Here is a 17,010-nt window from a genome sequence, read left to right as displayed (position 1 = left end):
AATTGGTGCAGCGCTGCAAAGTCAGCGTTGCTCCGATTCGGACGGTGCTGTTGTCTGCAATAGGCTGCAGTTTGGCAAATGAAATTTCATTGCTGGCTTCTTTTTTATTAAAACAAGTACACAGACCCCTCTAATGGTCTACTATGTATTTTGGGGGACCCTTAGAGGGATCTGTGCACTGATTTTTTTAGGAAGCCAATGAAATGTCATTTGCTGATAATTGAAGTTGTATTTTTTTCTTTGTAAATTACACTTTTGCTATAGTACATTCTGCAGCGAGAATGAAAAAAAAAATGCTTAGAGCACTCTCAAAATACCTATTAGAACTTTTGATTCTGGTATAGATTTTAATGGGGGTACCTCACACAAAAAAACATGCAGGGCTACATGCCCTCAATATAGGGGACCCCTGGCGAAGCACCTTGCCCCGTGCTGATGAGGACAAGGGTCTCTTGATCACAACCCTAGCCAGTGATTGTGGGAGTCTGTAGATATGGTGCTTATCAAAATCTGTAAACACCCTTTAATAATAAGGGGACCCAAACATGCCCCCCTCCCACATGAGAAAGCATGGGGTATATTGTACCCCTACTCATTCACACAAAAAAAGATGTAACCTAGAAATAAGGACAACAAAACATTTGACAAATTCTTTATTAAAAAAATAAAAATCCCCCAAAAAGCCCCTCATTCTTAATCCATCGTCAGTCATGATATCCACCAATCATGATGCACATCAGTCACTAACCATATCACACCAATACAGCCTCCTCAGCTGTCGTCGGCTATATAAGGGAAGGGGTGGGGATAGTAGTGACATCATGGCCCAAATATGACTAGTGGCCCTGCTAACCCTGCCCCTTTTCTTATGTGACCAGGGACTTCTGGTCATGTAAAGAGAAACTGTCATATATAGAAGTGGTAAAAATACAGCTTCTATATATATGATGCTCGGCTCCCAATAAACAAAAGACTGGATGGGCAAAACTTTGAATATTTGGCTCATCCCTGCCCCCAGGCACACAATGAAACTTCAGCTTCCTTTGGACTAACCCTTTAACATACCAGTAATATGATTATTTTCAGCTAACTAATCAGCTTTGTAAAGTAATGCAGTCCTTGCACTAAAGTCCACAGTATCCACGACAGCAGAGTGAAGCCAACTAAATAATTAGTCCTTCATAAAAAGGGTTAAATGATGGATATGCACACCACCTTTGCAGCTCCTTGGATTCAGTGAAACACTGAGAGCTGTGAAGACATAAAGAAAGAGAGAGCGAACAGGCTCCTGGTGAAATACCGTTTATTAAGACTAAAAGTGGAATAAAATCAATGCACTTACAAAATTAAGTGTAGGCATGCGTCAATATCCTGCAGTTTGGCTCCCTGGATAATGAACACTCTGAGTGCCGTGATAACTAAATCGTCCAAGGGCTTGATCCAGTGTCAGCGTGCAGCCGCTGACAAGCTGCATGCGAGACGCTCACTGTCTCCCAGGACTTGCCAGCCACGACAGGGCTGGGGTTACCCCCAATGTCACATGACTCGCCAGTTGACAAAGGATGCTTTGCATGTATATGTAAACAAAAGCATTTATCAACCTTATCATGGTTCTTTATTGTTGTCTCTGTCCTTGATAGGAAATTAACCCTCTTTGTGTGCCCATTATCACTGGAACGCAGAGTAATTTGGTACTAACTATGCAATATTAGTGTGGCAATCTTCTCTACTGATTTTCTCTAATGAGCAATAGCTAAACGATTTAGTTTAGTGTGTTCTGACAGGGAGACTGAACAACCCCCCCCCCTTTTTAGGACACACTGATTAGCACTCACAGCCATTGCCTGCCAGCACTGATCGGCTGCTGGTGGAATGCTAGTTTTCCAGCATGCCCCGTTGACAAAAGGCAGTCATCGGACTGGCTTCTGTTGGACAGGCAGCTGTACACACTGCCTGAATGTCGTCCGGTTCCTGCTGAACTGGCCGATATTGGGATTGTGTGTACCTAGCATTACTGTTATTGTGGAGATAAATTTCTGAGGAAGGATCTTTTACACTTTGGAAGGGGAGAGGAAGTGTCCTTAAAGGAGCTCTCCAAAAGGGACACAAATTGGCAAACCCCCCCCTCCCCTGAAACGAATGTAAGAAGCAAAACTTAGTAACTCTCCCCCAATAACTATTGTAGAACAATATTATAATATATATATATATATATATATATATATATATATATATATATATATATATAAAAAACATTTTTATTTACATATATATTTATTTACAGCATATATTTATTTATTTCAGGTACTTAGGTACTTATATAGCGCAGTCAATTTACGCCGCACATTCCCTGCCCTCAAAGAGCCTGCAATCTTAGGCCCCAACTCACATCCATACATACACTTGGGCCAACTTAGACAGGAATCACTTAACCTACCAGCATGTCTTTGGAGTGTGGGAGGAAACCGGAGTATCCAGAGGTTTATTTACAGTATATACATATGTAATCTCTTTGAAACATTAGTATAAATTAAATGTTTTATCAGCAAATGCTTTTTATTGTGATTGGGTATTGTATTACTGAAATGTTTTTCTTTTTTTGGTGGTATCCCAGGAGCTGCAAGCAGAAATTGATGGCCACACAGAAGTCTTTCATTCTTTGGATGAAAATGGTCAGAAAATGCTTAAATCACTAGAAGGATCTGAAGATGGAGCCCTTTTGCACAGGCGGCTTGAAAACATGAATATCAGATGGAATGAGCTCAGGAAAAAATCCCTTAACATCAGGTAATGGGCAAAAATAATATAAAAGATTAAACTTGACACTGCTCTTGTTATGTCAGACTCTTTTCTTTTTTGGACACAGAGAGACAAGCACACAGCTTGTTGGAGCTGATTGTAAAATAAGAGCACATTTCACTTTATAGTCAACTCATGCACAGTTACACTGTGATTTTTAAATATAAAGAGCTTTAAAAAAAAATTGTAATATACTTCAAGAACATTTTCTGGTCACTCTCAAATGACACAGTCATAGGCTCTATGTGTACGGTATTTGTGAAGAACATACAATTTTTTTATTTTTTGAGATTATAAACCTAATTTAACATTTTATTTTAAAAATGCATTTTATTTATTGTTATGCTTGAATGAATCGTTGTTTTGATCATGTAGGACAGTGCTCTATAATAAAGAGCATGCTGCACGTGACGTTTACCACAAAGCAATATAAACATAACAGCCCATATTTATATACATGGACACATATTTATAAGAGAAAATGAGCTATAATTTTGAATGTAGTGATAACACTGTACTACACATAGGCCTCTTATTTCTATTTAAAGGTCAAATATAGGTTAATATATTGGATTAACGTGTTACTAAACCCAGGACCATGCATTCACTATATCTGGTCTTCCACAGTACACAAAACATGCAAATTCAATTATTTTATTAAATATAAACTGTTAAATACCTTTTCTCATCAGCTGTATATAGCAGTGTTGTGACTTCTATCAGTATCCAGCAAGGCACTGGTTAAAGCTTGTAGGAGGAGTTGTCTGACTGTCTAATCTAACTGCAAGACCCCTGACCCTCTTTCTGGACAGTGCTGATTGGCCCTGTGCTGTTCATATGCTGACTCCCAAACCTCTTTAGCAATACACACCACACTGAGCTTGTGCAGCCTGGCTCCATAGACTCTGTGTTATCAGGAAATTTTTAGGGGACAGTGAAAGGAGGGGAGGATCAGAGAAGACATAATCAAACAGCCTTTTTACACAATGAGGATTAACCCCTTAGTTTCCACAGTGAGTATAACAAGCATGCTTTACTGCATATACAGACTGATTTTACCGTTGTGGGTTTAGTAACACTTTAAGTAGTAAAGCTTGACCAACTGTGAGCAGCTCACGTAAGTCTACATTAGCCTATGAATACTCTCACTTATGAGATTCGCCACTAGGGGTTGTATGTCAGATTGCCATCCTCTGGTTCTAATTAATACTTTTTGGATTGTATTTTTAGAGTAAAATAATTATTTCACCCAGATTATGTTTAACTATTTCCATACAGGACATTTTCACCCCCTTCCTGCGCAGACCAATTTTTAGTTTTTAGCGCTGTCGCACTTTGAATGACAATTGCGCGGGTGTGCGACGTGGCTCCCAAACAGTATTGACACCCTTTTTTTCCCACAAATAGAGCTTTCTTTTGGTGGTATTTGATCACTTTTTCGGTTTTTATTTTTTGCGCTATAAACAAAAGAAGAGCGACAATTTTGAAAAAAACACAATATCTTTTCCTCAGTTTAGACCGATACGTATTCTTCTACATATTTATGGTAAAAAAATCGCATTTGAGCGTACTTGATCGGTTTGCGCAAAAGTTCTAGCATCTACAAAATAGGGAATAGAATTATGGCATTTTTATTTATTTAAATTTTTTACTAGTAATGGCGGCGATCTGCGATTTTTATTGTGACCGTGACATTGTGGCGGACATATCGGACACTTTTGACACATTTTTGGGATCATTCACATTTATACAGCGATTAGTGCTATAAAACTGCACTGTTACTGTGTAAATGTGACTGTCAGGGAAGGGGTTAACACTAGGGGATGAGGAAGGGGTTAATATGTTCCCTAAAGTGTGTTCAAACTGTAGGGGGAGGGGGACTCACAAGGGGAGGAGACCGATGTGTGTTCCTCTGTACTGGGAACTGTACTGTACCTCCTCACCGCTGACAGGACACGGATCTGTGTGCGGGAAATCGCGGGTGCCCGGTGGACATTGCGGCTGCCGGGCAAGCGCACCGGGTCCTGGGAATGCAAGGACGTCATATGACGTCCACTCTGAGGGAGGGAGGTTTCCCGCCGATGTCATTTTACAATGACTCGGTAGGGAAAGTGTTAAACACTAAATAAGGCCCCTTTTTACAGCGTCAGTTTTTCAAGCAGATCTGATTGAAGTGTCCATGCAGCCTTATAGACAAGCGGGTGTAAATGGTATTGTGTCCTTTTACACCTGGCCACCCATAGAGCTTATTGGCATCCGATCGCCCCACTCTGCTCCGATCAGCAGAGGACCAGCTCATGGATCCTCTACTCAGAGAGGGTCCACACCATGTGAAATGGGCCGAAACATGGCAGTGTTGGTAAACACTGGAAAATATGCATTTGTTATTATTTTTTCAGTGTTTCAGTATTGTTTAGTGTTATTTAGAAACTGCTGCCTTTCAAGTGTGATTGTAACATCATTTTCTCTTTAATAAAAATTACCACTGGCATAGTTATTGAAAAATGTACCACATACTCTACAGCTTGTGTTATAAATGTACTGCAGAGATATATTTAGCTTTCTGCACAGCATGCTTATGGCCAATACAATAACTATAAAGGGAAAAGACCAATTTTTTGCCATCGTCAGTAGCAATACAATCATTTCATATAAATGAGCTTATTTACACAGTTACAATGGGCCAGATCCACAAAAACCTGACGTAACTTAAAAAATCCAATTTAAGTTACACTGGCTTAAAGTTTCTACCTAAGTGCCTGATCCACAAAGCACTTATCTAGAAATTTCAGGCTGTGTAACTAAAATTCCGCCGGCGCAAGGCGTTCCTATTCAAATGGGGCGAGTCCCATTTAAATGAGGCGCGCTCCCGCGCCGGCCGTACTGCGCATGCGCGTCGGCCGTACTGCGCATGCGCGAAGTTACGTTACGCCGAGTTTTGAGGATCGCGACGGCTTAAAGTTGCGTCGGGGGAAAAAAAAAATGACAGCGGCATGCATTCCTGAGGGAGAACTCCATGCCAATTTTCAAAGAAAAAACCGGCATGGGTTCCCCCCCCAGGAGCATACCAGGTCCTTAGGTCTGGCATGGGTTGTAAGGAGACCCCCCCACGCCGAAAAATTGACGTAGGGGGTCCCCCTACAATCCATACCAGACCCGTATCCAAAGCACGGTACCCGGCCGGCCAGGAAGGGAGTGGGGACGAGCGAGCGCCCCCCCCCCTCCTGAGCCGTGCCAGGCCGCGTGCCCTCAACATGGGGGGGTTGGGTGCTCTGGGGCAGGGGGGCGCACTGCGGGCCCCCCCACCCCAGAGCACCCTGTCCCCATGTTGATGAGGACAGGACCTCTTCCCGACAACCCTTGCCATTGGTTGTCGGGGTCTGCGGGCGGAGGCTTATCGGAATCTGGGAGTCCCCTTTAATAAGGGGGCCCCCAGATACCGGCCCCCCACCCTAAGTGAATGGATATGGGGTACATCGTACCCCTATCCATTCACCTGGAGGCAAAAAGTAAAAGTTAATAAACACACAACACAAGGCTTTTTAAAATAGTTTATTATTCTGCTCCGTACGCCCCCCCTGTCTTCGTTATTAGCTCAATTACCAGGGGGGGCTTCTTCTTCCGCTCTCCGGGGGTCTTCTTCCACTCTCCGGGGGTCTTCCGCTCTCCGGGGGGGCTTCTCCGGACTCCGGGGGGGCTTCTCCGGACTCCGGGGGGCTTCTTCCATCTTCTCCCCTCTTCCGCTCTTGACTCGGCGAACCCCGGTTCTTCTGCAGCTCTCCGGTGCCTTCTTCTTCAGCGCTGGCTGCCTGCTATGTTTGTGTGTTAGCTCGATTTCAAACAGGCAGCCGGCGCGGTCTTCTGTGGCGTCAGGGTCTTCTGGTCTTCTGTTCTTCCGATGTTGTCTCGTCGCCTGTTGTCGCTGTAATGATGGAAGCGCGCCTTGCATCCCATTTATATAGGCATCACCGTCCCATCATGCTCCGGTAGGTACCCACGTGGTGGGTGCCTACCCACGTGCACCCACCACGTGGGTACCTACCGGAGCATGATGGGACGGTGATGCCTATATAAATGGGATGCAAGGCGCGCTTCCATCATTACAGCGACAACAGGCGACGAGACAACATCGGAAGAACAGAAGACCAGAAGACCCTGACGCCACAGAAGACCGCGCCGGCTGCCTGTTTGAAATCGAGCTAACACACAAACATAGCAGGCAGCCAGCGCTGAAGAAGAAGGCACCGGAGAGCTGCAGAAGAACCGGGGTTCGCCGAGTCAAGAGCGGAAGAGGGGAGAAGATGGAAGAAGCCCCCCGGAGTCCGGAGAAGCCCCCCCGGAGTCCGGAGAAGCCCCCCCGGAGAGCGGAAGACCCCCGGAGAGTGGAAGAAGACCCCCGGAGAGCGGAAGAAGAAGCCCCCCCTGGTAATTGAGCTAATAACGAAGACAGGGGGGGCGTCCGGAGCAGAATAATAAACTATTTTAAAAAGCCTTGTGTTGTGTGTTTATTAACTTTTACTTTTTGCCTCCAGGTGAATGGATATGGGGTACATCGTACCCCTATCCATTCACCTAGGGTGGGGGGCCGGTATCTGGGGGCCCCCTTATTAAAGGGGACTCCCAGATTCCGATAAGCCTCCGCCCGCAGACCCCGACAACCAATGGCAAGGGTTGTCGGGAAGAGGTCCTGTCCTCATCAACATGGGGACAGGGTGCTCTGGGGTGGGGGGGCCCGCAGTGCGCCCCCCTGCCCCAGAGCACCCAACCCCCCCATGTTGAGGGCACGCGGCCTGGCACGGCTCAGGAGGGGGGGGGGGCTCGCTCGTCCCCACTCCCTTCCTGGCCGGCCGGGTAGCGTGCTTTGGATACGGGTCTGGTATGGATTGTAGGGGGACCCCCTACGTCAATTTTTCGGCGTAGGGGGGGTCCCCTTACAACCCATACCAGACCTAAGGGCCTGGTATGCTCCTGGGGGGGAACCCATGCCGGTTTTGTTTTTTACAAATTGACGTGGAGTTCTCCCTCGGGAAAGCATACCAAATGCCGTCGCTGCAATGGGCCTTTACAAGGTGTGACTAACTTTACACTTTGTAAAACGAGCCCTAATTTTACACTTGCAAAATAACACTTACGGCGCAAAAAAGAAGCTAGAAAGCTTTGTGGATCGCCTTAAGTGCTAATTTGCATACTAGCAACGGCATTTCGACTCGAAATGCCCACAGCGGCGGATGCGGTACTGCATCCTAAAATTAGGCAGTGTAAATCAATTACACATGCCGGATCTTCTGTGTAACTTTGGAAAAAGCCTTTTGAGGATCGTTTCCAAAGTTACACACAGACTGAACAGCACTTAAGTCGGAGTATCTCTTTTGAGGATCTGGCCCAATACTCTTAAGCTAGGTAAGGTTCAGTAAAATGAGAAATAAGTCTGCGTAAAGGAGGCGATTATAGCATAGCGAGGGCTAGGGGCAGCAATGAAAAGGGTGCTGATTATTTCGGTCCTTTTTTTGTCATAATATAAATGAAGGCACTGAGGGCCAATATAAAGTATTTGGTTTATTCTTGAAAATATCTCCTATCTCAATTATAGCTTTTAAGAAATATTTTAAATATTTGTAAATAAAAAAAGCTCCATGCAAGAATGTTAATGTTGCATAAAGTACAGTATAAACTTTACCACTGTAACACAAATGGCATTGTAACAACAGTTCTCATATTACATGTGCTCCGGCTTTCACTTCAGTGGAAAGTTACATGCTGTTGTGCTCATAAGTTTACATACCCTGTCAGAATTTACGATTTCTTCACATTTTTACAAGAATATGAATAATAACACAAAATCAATTCTTTCACTCATGGATAGTGTTTGGCTTAAGCCATTTATTATCAATCAACTGTGTTTACTTTTTAAATCATAATACCAACAGAAACTACCCAAATGACCCTGATCAAAAGTTTACATACCCTGGTGATTTTGGCCTGATAACATGAACACAAGTTGACACAAAAGGGTTTGAATGGCTATTGAAGGTAACCATCGCCATCTGTGATCTGTTTGACTGTAATTAGTGTGTGTGTGTGTGTGTGTATATATATAAAGGGTCAGCGAGTTTCTGGACTCCTGAGAGACCCTTACATCTTTCATCCAGTCCTGCACTGACATTTCTGGATTCTGAGTCATGGGGAAAGCAAAAGAATTGTCAAAGGATCTGCAGGAAAAAGGTAGTTGAACTGTATAAAACAGGAAAGGGATATACAAAAAATATCCAAGGAATTGAGAATGCCAATCGGCAGTGTTCAAACTCTAATCAAGAATTAGAAAATGAGGGTTCTGTTGAAATTTCTGTTAAAACTTACATTTCAGCCACAACTGCCAGGAAAATTGTTTGTGATGTAAAGAAAAACTCACAAATAACTTCAGAGGAAATACAGGACTCTCTGAAAACATGTGGTGTGGCTGTTTCAAGATGCACAATAAGGAGGCACTTGAAGAAAGATGGGCTGCATGGTCGAGTCACCAGAAAAAAGCCATTTCTATGCAAATGCCACAAAGTATCCCGCTTACAACACTTCAAACAGCACAGAGACACGCCTCAAACCTTCTGGCACAAAGTCATTACATTTTGGTCGCAATGAGACCAAAATTTTGCTTTTTGGCCACAACTATAATCACCACATTTGGTCATCATAGTCAACAAGGCCTATGATGAAAGGTACACCATTCCTACTGTGAAACACAGGTGTATCGCTGATGTTTTGGGGATATGTGAGCTACAAAGGAACAGGTAATTTGCTCACAATTGATGGCAAGATCAATGCAGTATGTTATCAAAAAACACCGGAGGAACATTTGCATTCATCAGTCAGGAAGCTGTACATGGGACATACTTGGACATTCCTACATGACAATAATCCAAAACACAAGGCCAAGTCGATCTGTCACTGGCTACAGCAGAATAAAGTGAAGGTTCTGGAGTGGCCATCTCAGTCTCCTGACCTCAATATCATTGAGCCACTCTGGGGAGATCTCAAACATGCAGTTCATGCAAGACAGCCCAAGAATTTACAGGAACTGGAGGCTTTTTGAGTAATGTGCAGCTTTACCATCTGAGAAGATAAAGAGCCTTCTCCACAAATTCCACAAAAGACTTCAAGCTGTCATTGATGTTAAAGGGGGTAATGCACGGTATTAAGAACTGGGGTATGTAAACTTTTGATCAGGGTCATTTGGGTAGAGATCGGAGAGTATGAGTGGTTGAGTAGTTTAGCAAAAGACTTGGGGGGGCTGGCTCCACTCACAAAAAAGGCTGTATGTTGTCAGTCCACAACAGGACTTATGAGCTAAGTGTATTTTTGTCAGAGAAAATGATTTTTTTCTGTTTTTGCAGGGTTGTTAAAATGATAAAACACAGGGAAATGTGCATGTATGACAGAAATGTACTGCATTTTGTTTGCATTGACATACAATTTCTAGAAAGAGATCTAGCAATACAACCAGGTAAATAACATTTTTAGAAGGAGAGGTTAGCATAGCAGGCTTCATGTTAGCCAGGTTGCCAAGCAACTAAAATCCTAAGGAATTATCCAGTTTGACATGGTATCTTTTTAAAAACTCAAATATATTTTTTAATTAATGAAAACCAGAGTCATTTAAAAGTGTAAACATTAATCTAGCATGTTCAATTGAGCAAGAATCATAAGGGAAATATGAGTCTTTGCCAAGAAAGCATTTAATTATCTAAGTTTTAGCAGCCACAAGTGGTATGAAGCATTTAGAGAAGAAAAGTATACATTTTGTCAGCAAAGTAAGTGATTGTCACCATTTTAGCAATTTAAACGTATAAACGTATTAATTGACTGTGGATGCATTATTACAATAATAACGACTGCAGCAAAAATCAGTATATGATCAGCACTAGTGGATGCATGAGTATCTCACTTTTTTTTCATAGACTTATGCCTCGTACACACGATCAGTAGCTTTTTCCCCCTACACATGGCCGGGTTTCTCCTGCCATGAGAGCTTTGGTCGGGAATCCCGGCCTTGTGTATGCTCCACTGCAGGCTTTCCCCATAAAAAGACTGCCGGGTTTAAAACCGCTGGGAATCCCGGTGGGAAAAAAGAAAACACGTTCTCATTTTTCCCGCCGGGATTCCCGACGGTTTTCCTATTGGGAAAACTGCCACGGAGCATTTACACGGCCAGTTTTCCCGGCCAAAAGCTTCCATGGCAGTTTTCCCAACGGGTCGTGTGTATGAGACATTAAAAAAAAATTCACAACCTTTTAACAATTTTAAGCTTCAATCTCAAGATTATTATTATTCAACACCCTTAACTGCAATTTTTGCAGAATAAGCACAAGTGGTAGTTTGTCCAGCATAGAGTGGTTAAAGAGAACATATACTGTGAAAGCTGTACCCCTAAAAGTCAAGCTGAGAACCAAGGACTAGCCACTAGTATTGCCTGTAAGCACCCTGCAGTTAATATTTACTCTAGACTGACTTTATCATACTTAGTTCTGCAATGTGTCTCTGTATATGTCTGCATGGCCATCTTAGTAGTGTCACCATGGCCATCTCAGTAGAGTGAGAAGGGATTTGCTTCTCCATGTCAGACCTTCCCCCCCAATGACAGATGATGTAATGAACTGGTGAATAACGAACTAATTACTGATGGGCAGAGTATTAAACTGGCAAAGTTGGAAGAACCGCAGATCCACAGAGTACTACATGGGTCAAACATTAATAGCTACAGGAGAAGTGGAAGAGGCACAGATCAAATTAATGAGGTAGAAGCAAGGAGATCCTTGCACAACAGGCCCTGATGTGCAGCTTTGTATTAATAGGCCTTCAGAGGAGCAATTCACAGGACAGCAGTCAGTACTACACAATAGTTTCAGTTTTAGTGGTTATTATATTTATGTTTACTATTTTTCTCGTACTGTGTACTTCCTTTTCTATCTTATAGGAAATCTTTCCTGTAATATAAGGCTATAAGGTGTGCTATCGCTGGCTTGTTTTTAAAAAGCATCTGTACTGTAGAAATTGTGCCTGTACTGCCTGTATGCTCCCTGGAGCTGATCTTTTCCCCACACTAATGTCTGGTGAAGTGATGATGAAGAGGCAGCAGCAGAGGTGTAGAAAAGACTGATCCACAGATGAATGAAACAAATCCTTGCCCTGCAGGTCCTAAGTAGAGATGAGCCGAACACTCCCCGCTTCAATTTGCACCAGAACTACAGACCATAGCAAAGTTTGGACCCTAACTCTGAACCCCATTGAAGTCTATGAAGTGCCCATTTTAAAGGCTGATATGCAAGTTATTGGCCATAAAAAAGGCATGGGGCCCAGGTACTGCTTTGGGGGACATGTACCAATGCAAAAGAAACTTAAAAGAAAACATTTTTTAAAGGAGCAGTGATTTTAATGATGCTTAAAGTGAAACAATAAAAATTAAAAATTCCTTTAAAAACAGTGCCTATGGGGGTCATCTTAGTCTGCCTGTAAATTGGCACTGTACCATGTATATAACCTACTGCAGCAAAACTGACATTTCTAAAGAAAAAATAATTGACATTTAAATTGCCGATAATACTATACCATTGCTGGCAATAGAATATATAAAAAAAAAACGGCCAAAAGTTAAAATAAAAAGGCGTGGGGTCCCCCAGAATCCCCCCTCCTGATCCATACCAGGCCACATTCCCTCAACATGGGGGCTCAGCTCTGACCCCAGTGCCACCAGGTGACGTCATCAGGTGGCCTCGCCCCTTACCTATATAACAAATGTCAAACGGTGGAGCAGGCCTTCCTCGCTGGAAGAGTGTTGTTTTTTTCTTTTTCTTTTTTTTTTTGGGTACAGCGCTGGCTACATCCATTGGATCTACATCGGGGGGGCCTTGTGTTGTTTTTTTTATGAACTAATTGTCAAAAACTGTATTTATGTTTTTTTTTGTTAATGATACTTTTTTTTGATGAATGAGTAGGGGTACAATGTACCCCATCCTCATTCACATAGGGAAGGTTGTGGGGAAAAGGTCTTTGTCCTCATCAACATGATCAGAACCCCCTCTGACCCAAAGCACCCCCCATGTTGAGGACAACTGGCCTGGTATGGTTCAGCAGGGGAGCTCCCCTTTTCCTGGCCTGCCAGGTTGCATGCTTGGATAAGGGTCTGGTATGGATTTTGGGGGGGACATCGCGCCATTTAAAAAACAAAATATTATTTTTTCCCCTTTTTTATATTGCCAGTAATAATTTTGTTTATTTAGTTGTCAGCAAAAAGTCCATTGACAGCTGATGACTCATCGGCTTCCCGGTCATACTTCTTAACAACCAGCTTTTACTGTGCCCTGATTGGGCAAAGCTTTGCCCAATCAGGGCTTAAAATGCACTGTGAGCAGAATGCACTGTGCCGAGCGCCCCCACAAATTTGGGTGTTCGCCGAACGGGCGAAGTTCAAGCCAAACTTTTGCTCAGCCCGAACTGTTCGTCTAACACTAGTCCTAAGGTACAACAAGGAGAACAGTGAGCCCTTTGATAGTCATATCATCAAATCTCACTCCAACTTTTAAGCCGCGTACACACAATCAGTCCATTCGATGGGAACGGTCTGATGGACCGTTTTCATCGGTTAACCAATGAAGCTGACTGATGGTCTGTCGCGCCTACACACCATCGGTTAAAAATCTGATTGTGTCAGAACGCGGTGACGTAAAACACAACGACGTTCTGAAAAAAACGAAGTTCAATGCTTCCAAGCATGCGTCGACTTGATTCTGAGCATGCGTGGATTTTTAACCGATGGTTGTGCCTACTAACGATCGGTTTTGACCTATCAGTTAGGAATCCATAGGTTAAATTTAAAGCAAGTTGGCTTTTTTTTAACCGATGGTCAAATAACCTATGGGGCCCACACACGATCGGTTTTGACCGATGAAAACGGTCCATCAGACCGTTGTCCTCTGTTTAACCTATTGTGTGTACGAGGCCTTATGAGACTAGCAGTTAAGGGCACAGTGCCTTAGATGATTTCACACTGCAGAGCAAGAGAGTATATACACAGTCACATATTAGGAAGTCCACAACAATTTTTAAAGGGGAATTTAAGACAGTGCAGATATTTAGTTAACTGTTTAGACTAAACTGACTTATTTACAAGAAAGGAAATCTTTACATTTTCCCCTTCAGGTCATTCTAATCCTAGTTTCACTTCCTGTTGATTCACACACCTGGAGCAAACATACAGATTAGGAATTCACACTTTTTCAGATGTCACTTGCTGCATGCTTACTCCAGCTCAGTGGCTCACTGGTAGTGAAGCTAAGATTCTAACAACAAACTTGAAGCCTGTACTCTTAAAAGCAAGTCAGCCACAACAGCTCCCTTACTAAGGTTTCATCTAAATAGGCAATGGTAGCTAATTTTCTCATATTTTGCGGTTTACGTTGATTTTTTACTAATTGAGCTATGTCTGCTAATTGTTATAATATATTGCTCATCGTGGTAACAGTGCTTTTGAGGCTGCCTCTTTTCTTCAGCAATAAATTCTCATCAAAGATCAGCTCACGCGTTAATTATTATGCCTCATCTAAAAAGAGACTGGTATCAGTATGAAATGAGCTGTACATCTGCCATGATCTTTCTCCCCCTGACAATAATGTAATGCATAATGTCTTGTAGGTCTCATTTAGAAGCCAGCACAGAACACTGGAAGCGATTACATATCTCTCTGCAGGAGCTTCTTGCATGGTTGCAGCTAAAGAGTGACGAGCTAAAGCAGCAGGAGCCCGTTGGTGGGGATGTTCCCGAAGTACAAAGCCAGATTGACACACATCGGGTAGGAGTCTTTTATCATTGTTTTATAGAGTAAAAACAATATTTCTTCAATGAATTCTGCAATAATACAATCACAGAAAAAAGACCCTTAAAGTTAATTTGCAAAGATATGCTGTAGCAGCCAGCAGCAAAGAGTGTAAAACCTTGCACTGCTGCTGACATATGGCATATATCAGTGGCAGCAGAAGGGTTAAAATGTTATTTATTTTTAAAGAAATTTACACAATTGTATTATGTTTTCCTATTTACTTGGAGTTCAGTTTTGAATAAAAACGGTGGTCTGGCTATATAAATAACATTTTTACATATTCTTAATAGGGATTTTAAAACATTTTTACTGAACTCTGTAGCTTCAGGCGCAGTGGAATAATTCAACTTTAAAGTCAGTTGCAGCTTCTCTAATGGATTTTACTTTCAATATATCTGTATAACTAAGCATTCCTCTGCCAGCCTTTTAATCTTTTATGTTAACACAGAGCAGGTGCTCAGTCCCAACATCATTAATAATAACTTCATTGCTTCTACTGTGAAGGCATATTTTATTGCTTATTTAGCGATTGTCAAGTATATGCAAATAAAAATGCACACAGTTCTACTTTAGCTCCTTTACTGCTGCCACTTTACATATTACGGTAAAACAGTATTAAGAAAACAAATTATTTTCGTTCAGCCGGCTTTTGTCATTCATATAGTAATGATCAACTCCTCCCCCCAACCAATATGTTTCCTGGGCTCACCTGAGGGACACATGAATATTAGACCAATGAGTGGTACTGCCACCTTCAGGAGGTTTGAAAATCCCTGCCTTATTTTTGAGGTGATGGTTAAAGCGAGCCTTCCATCATTTTGTCACCTTTCCATCTATTAAATCTTCTGAGCTTTTAACTTTGGATCGTAAAACATTTTTTTTCTGCCAGTAAATACCTTATACAACCCTCTTCCTGTTTCTTGTCTGGTCATTAGCCTAGGCTTATGACTCTCATTCTTGTGAGTGTTTGCGAGGAAGGAAGGGGGTAAGTCATAAAAGGGCTAATGAGAGCTGCAGGACTGCAGAGCTGGAGGTGTGCCTGTGTGTAAATCCAGGAAGTGAACAGGCAGCAGCTTCAGCTGCCCACAGTTAAAATGGATGCAGCCAGACTCAGTGGAGGGAGATTTCTGCAGCATATTTGGCAAGAACGGAATCACTTATATAAATAAATAGTATATATAAAACTATTCAGAATAGCAAATATGTTTTTATCACAAATGATGGGAGCAGACTTCAGTTCCTCTTTAAGCTTGGGGGAATTTTCTGAGTTTAGAAGGAAACATTTTATTGCTGTTACTACTGCTTAAAGCTTATTAGGGATCTAGATCTCCAGTTTTGTTCCAATGCCCACCTTCATTTACTTGATCACTTTTTGCTGTTTTTGACCCTCACCAGCATGTGGCAACAGAGTTTGTAAGTACACAAGGATCACTTTTGGTTTGTAGCTTACCACTAATCAATGTAACATGTCTGTTAAAACACACTCAAAGGACAGTCTTAATACAAATGGCGTATACTCAATTCTCTGGTATCCCCAATTTCTATAGGATCATTCTCATCAGAAGCTTTCATAGTTCTGCTGGCTGCACCTGAAACCTGCACTGTGCCAAGACAAATCCACCAGCCTTCAGAATTTGTTAAAAAACATGTCTGTGATGGCCTCTTACAGGCATCTAAACTTGTGTTTGCATGGCGGTAATGTCTGTTCATATGTGCAGAGCACTTTGGCAGCATGCCAAAGATATGTGTAAATAACACCTTATTCTCTTATTATTTGAGGGGAGGCTTATCTTTGGATATACACTTAACTGTAGGATTCCCAAGCCTCCTGGTTCTTGCTGCAAGCACTCACTTCAACACAAGAAATCTGTAGATGAGATGAACTAGTAGGCTTGTGTTTGCTATTGGGTGCCAAGGATACCAAGGGATAGGCAAGATTTACTTTAACCTATTCCTACATTTACCCAAGTGTTTTATGCTATTGAACATATTTTCTTTTTCTACTGTTGACCACATTGCTACCTGGTCCAGTTCTCTTGCTGTCATCACATATTACTCAGTACCATCTCTGTTTGGTGAACTGTTCATAGCCCTTTTTTAACTTTAAAGTCCCATAGTTCTTAGGAACATTTTCCTTTGGGTTGATTCTGTTCTAATGTGTTCACAGGCTCTTTTCTTGTTTAGCCCTTCTTTACAGTTTTCCTTTTCAGCATTAAGATAAAAAGCCTTCTGTGTGCAGCAGCCCCCCTCTACTCCTGTAATACTTACCTGAGCGTCCTCTAGATCAAGCGATGTTGTAGATATGTCTAGCTGCCTGGGACTTCCCTCCTCATTGGCTGAGACAG

The 17,010-nt window shown here is 42.4% G+C and overlaps 1 protein-coding gene across 2 annotated transcripts in view; it reads left to right on the top strand.

Annotated features, from left to right (window-relative positions):
* DMD (dystrophin) overlaps window positions 1-17,010 on the top strand; it is a 2,981,380-nt gene that overhangs the window by 2,220,691 nt on the left and 743,679 nt on the right. For both annotated transcript variants that reach the window (XM_040336499.1, XM_040336500.1), the window contains 2 exons: window positions 2,615-2,787; window positions 14,482-14,638. In XM_040336499.1, coding sequence (XP_040192433.1) covers window positions 2,615-2,787; window positions 14,482-14,638 — 330 coding nt within the window. The remainder of the gene's footprint in view (window positions 1-2,614; window positions 2,788-14,481; window positions 14,639-17,010) is intronic.

Source organism: Rana temporaria, chromosome 2 (genome assembly GCF_905171775.1).
Source record: "Rana temporaria chromosome 2, aRanTem1.1, whole genome shotgun sequence".
In the NCBI taxonomy this organism is placed as follows: Eukaryota; Metazoa; Chordata; class Amphibia; order Anura; family Ranidae; genus Rana; species Rana temporaria.
Note: the sequence above shows the minus strand (reverse complement) of the source record. Positions and strands in the feature narration are given on the sequence as shown.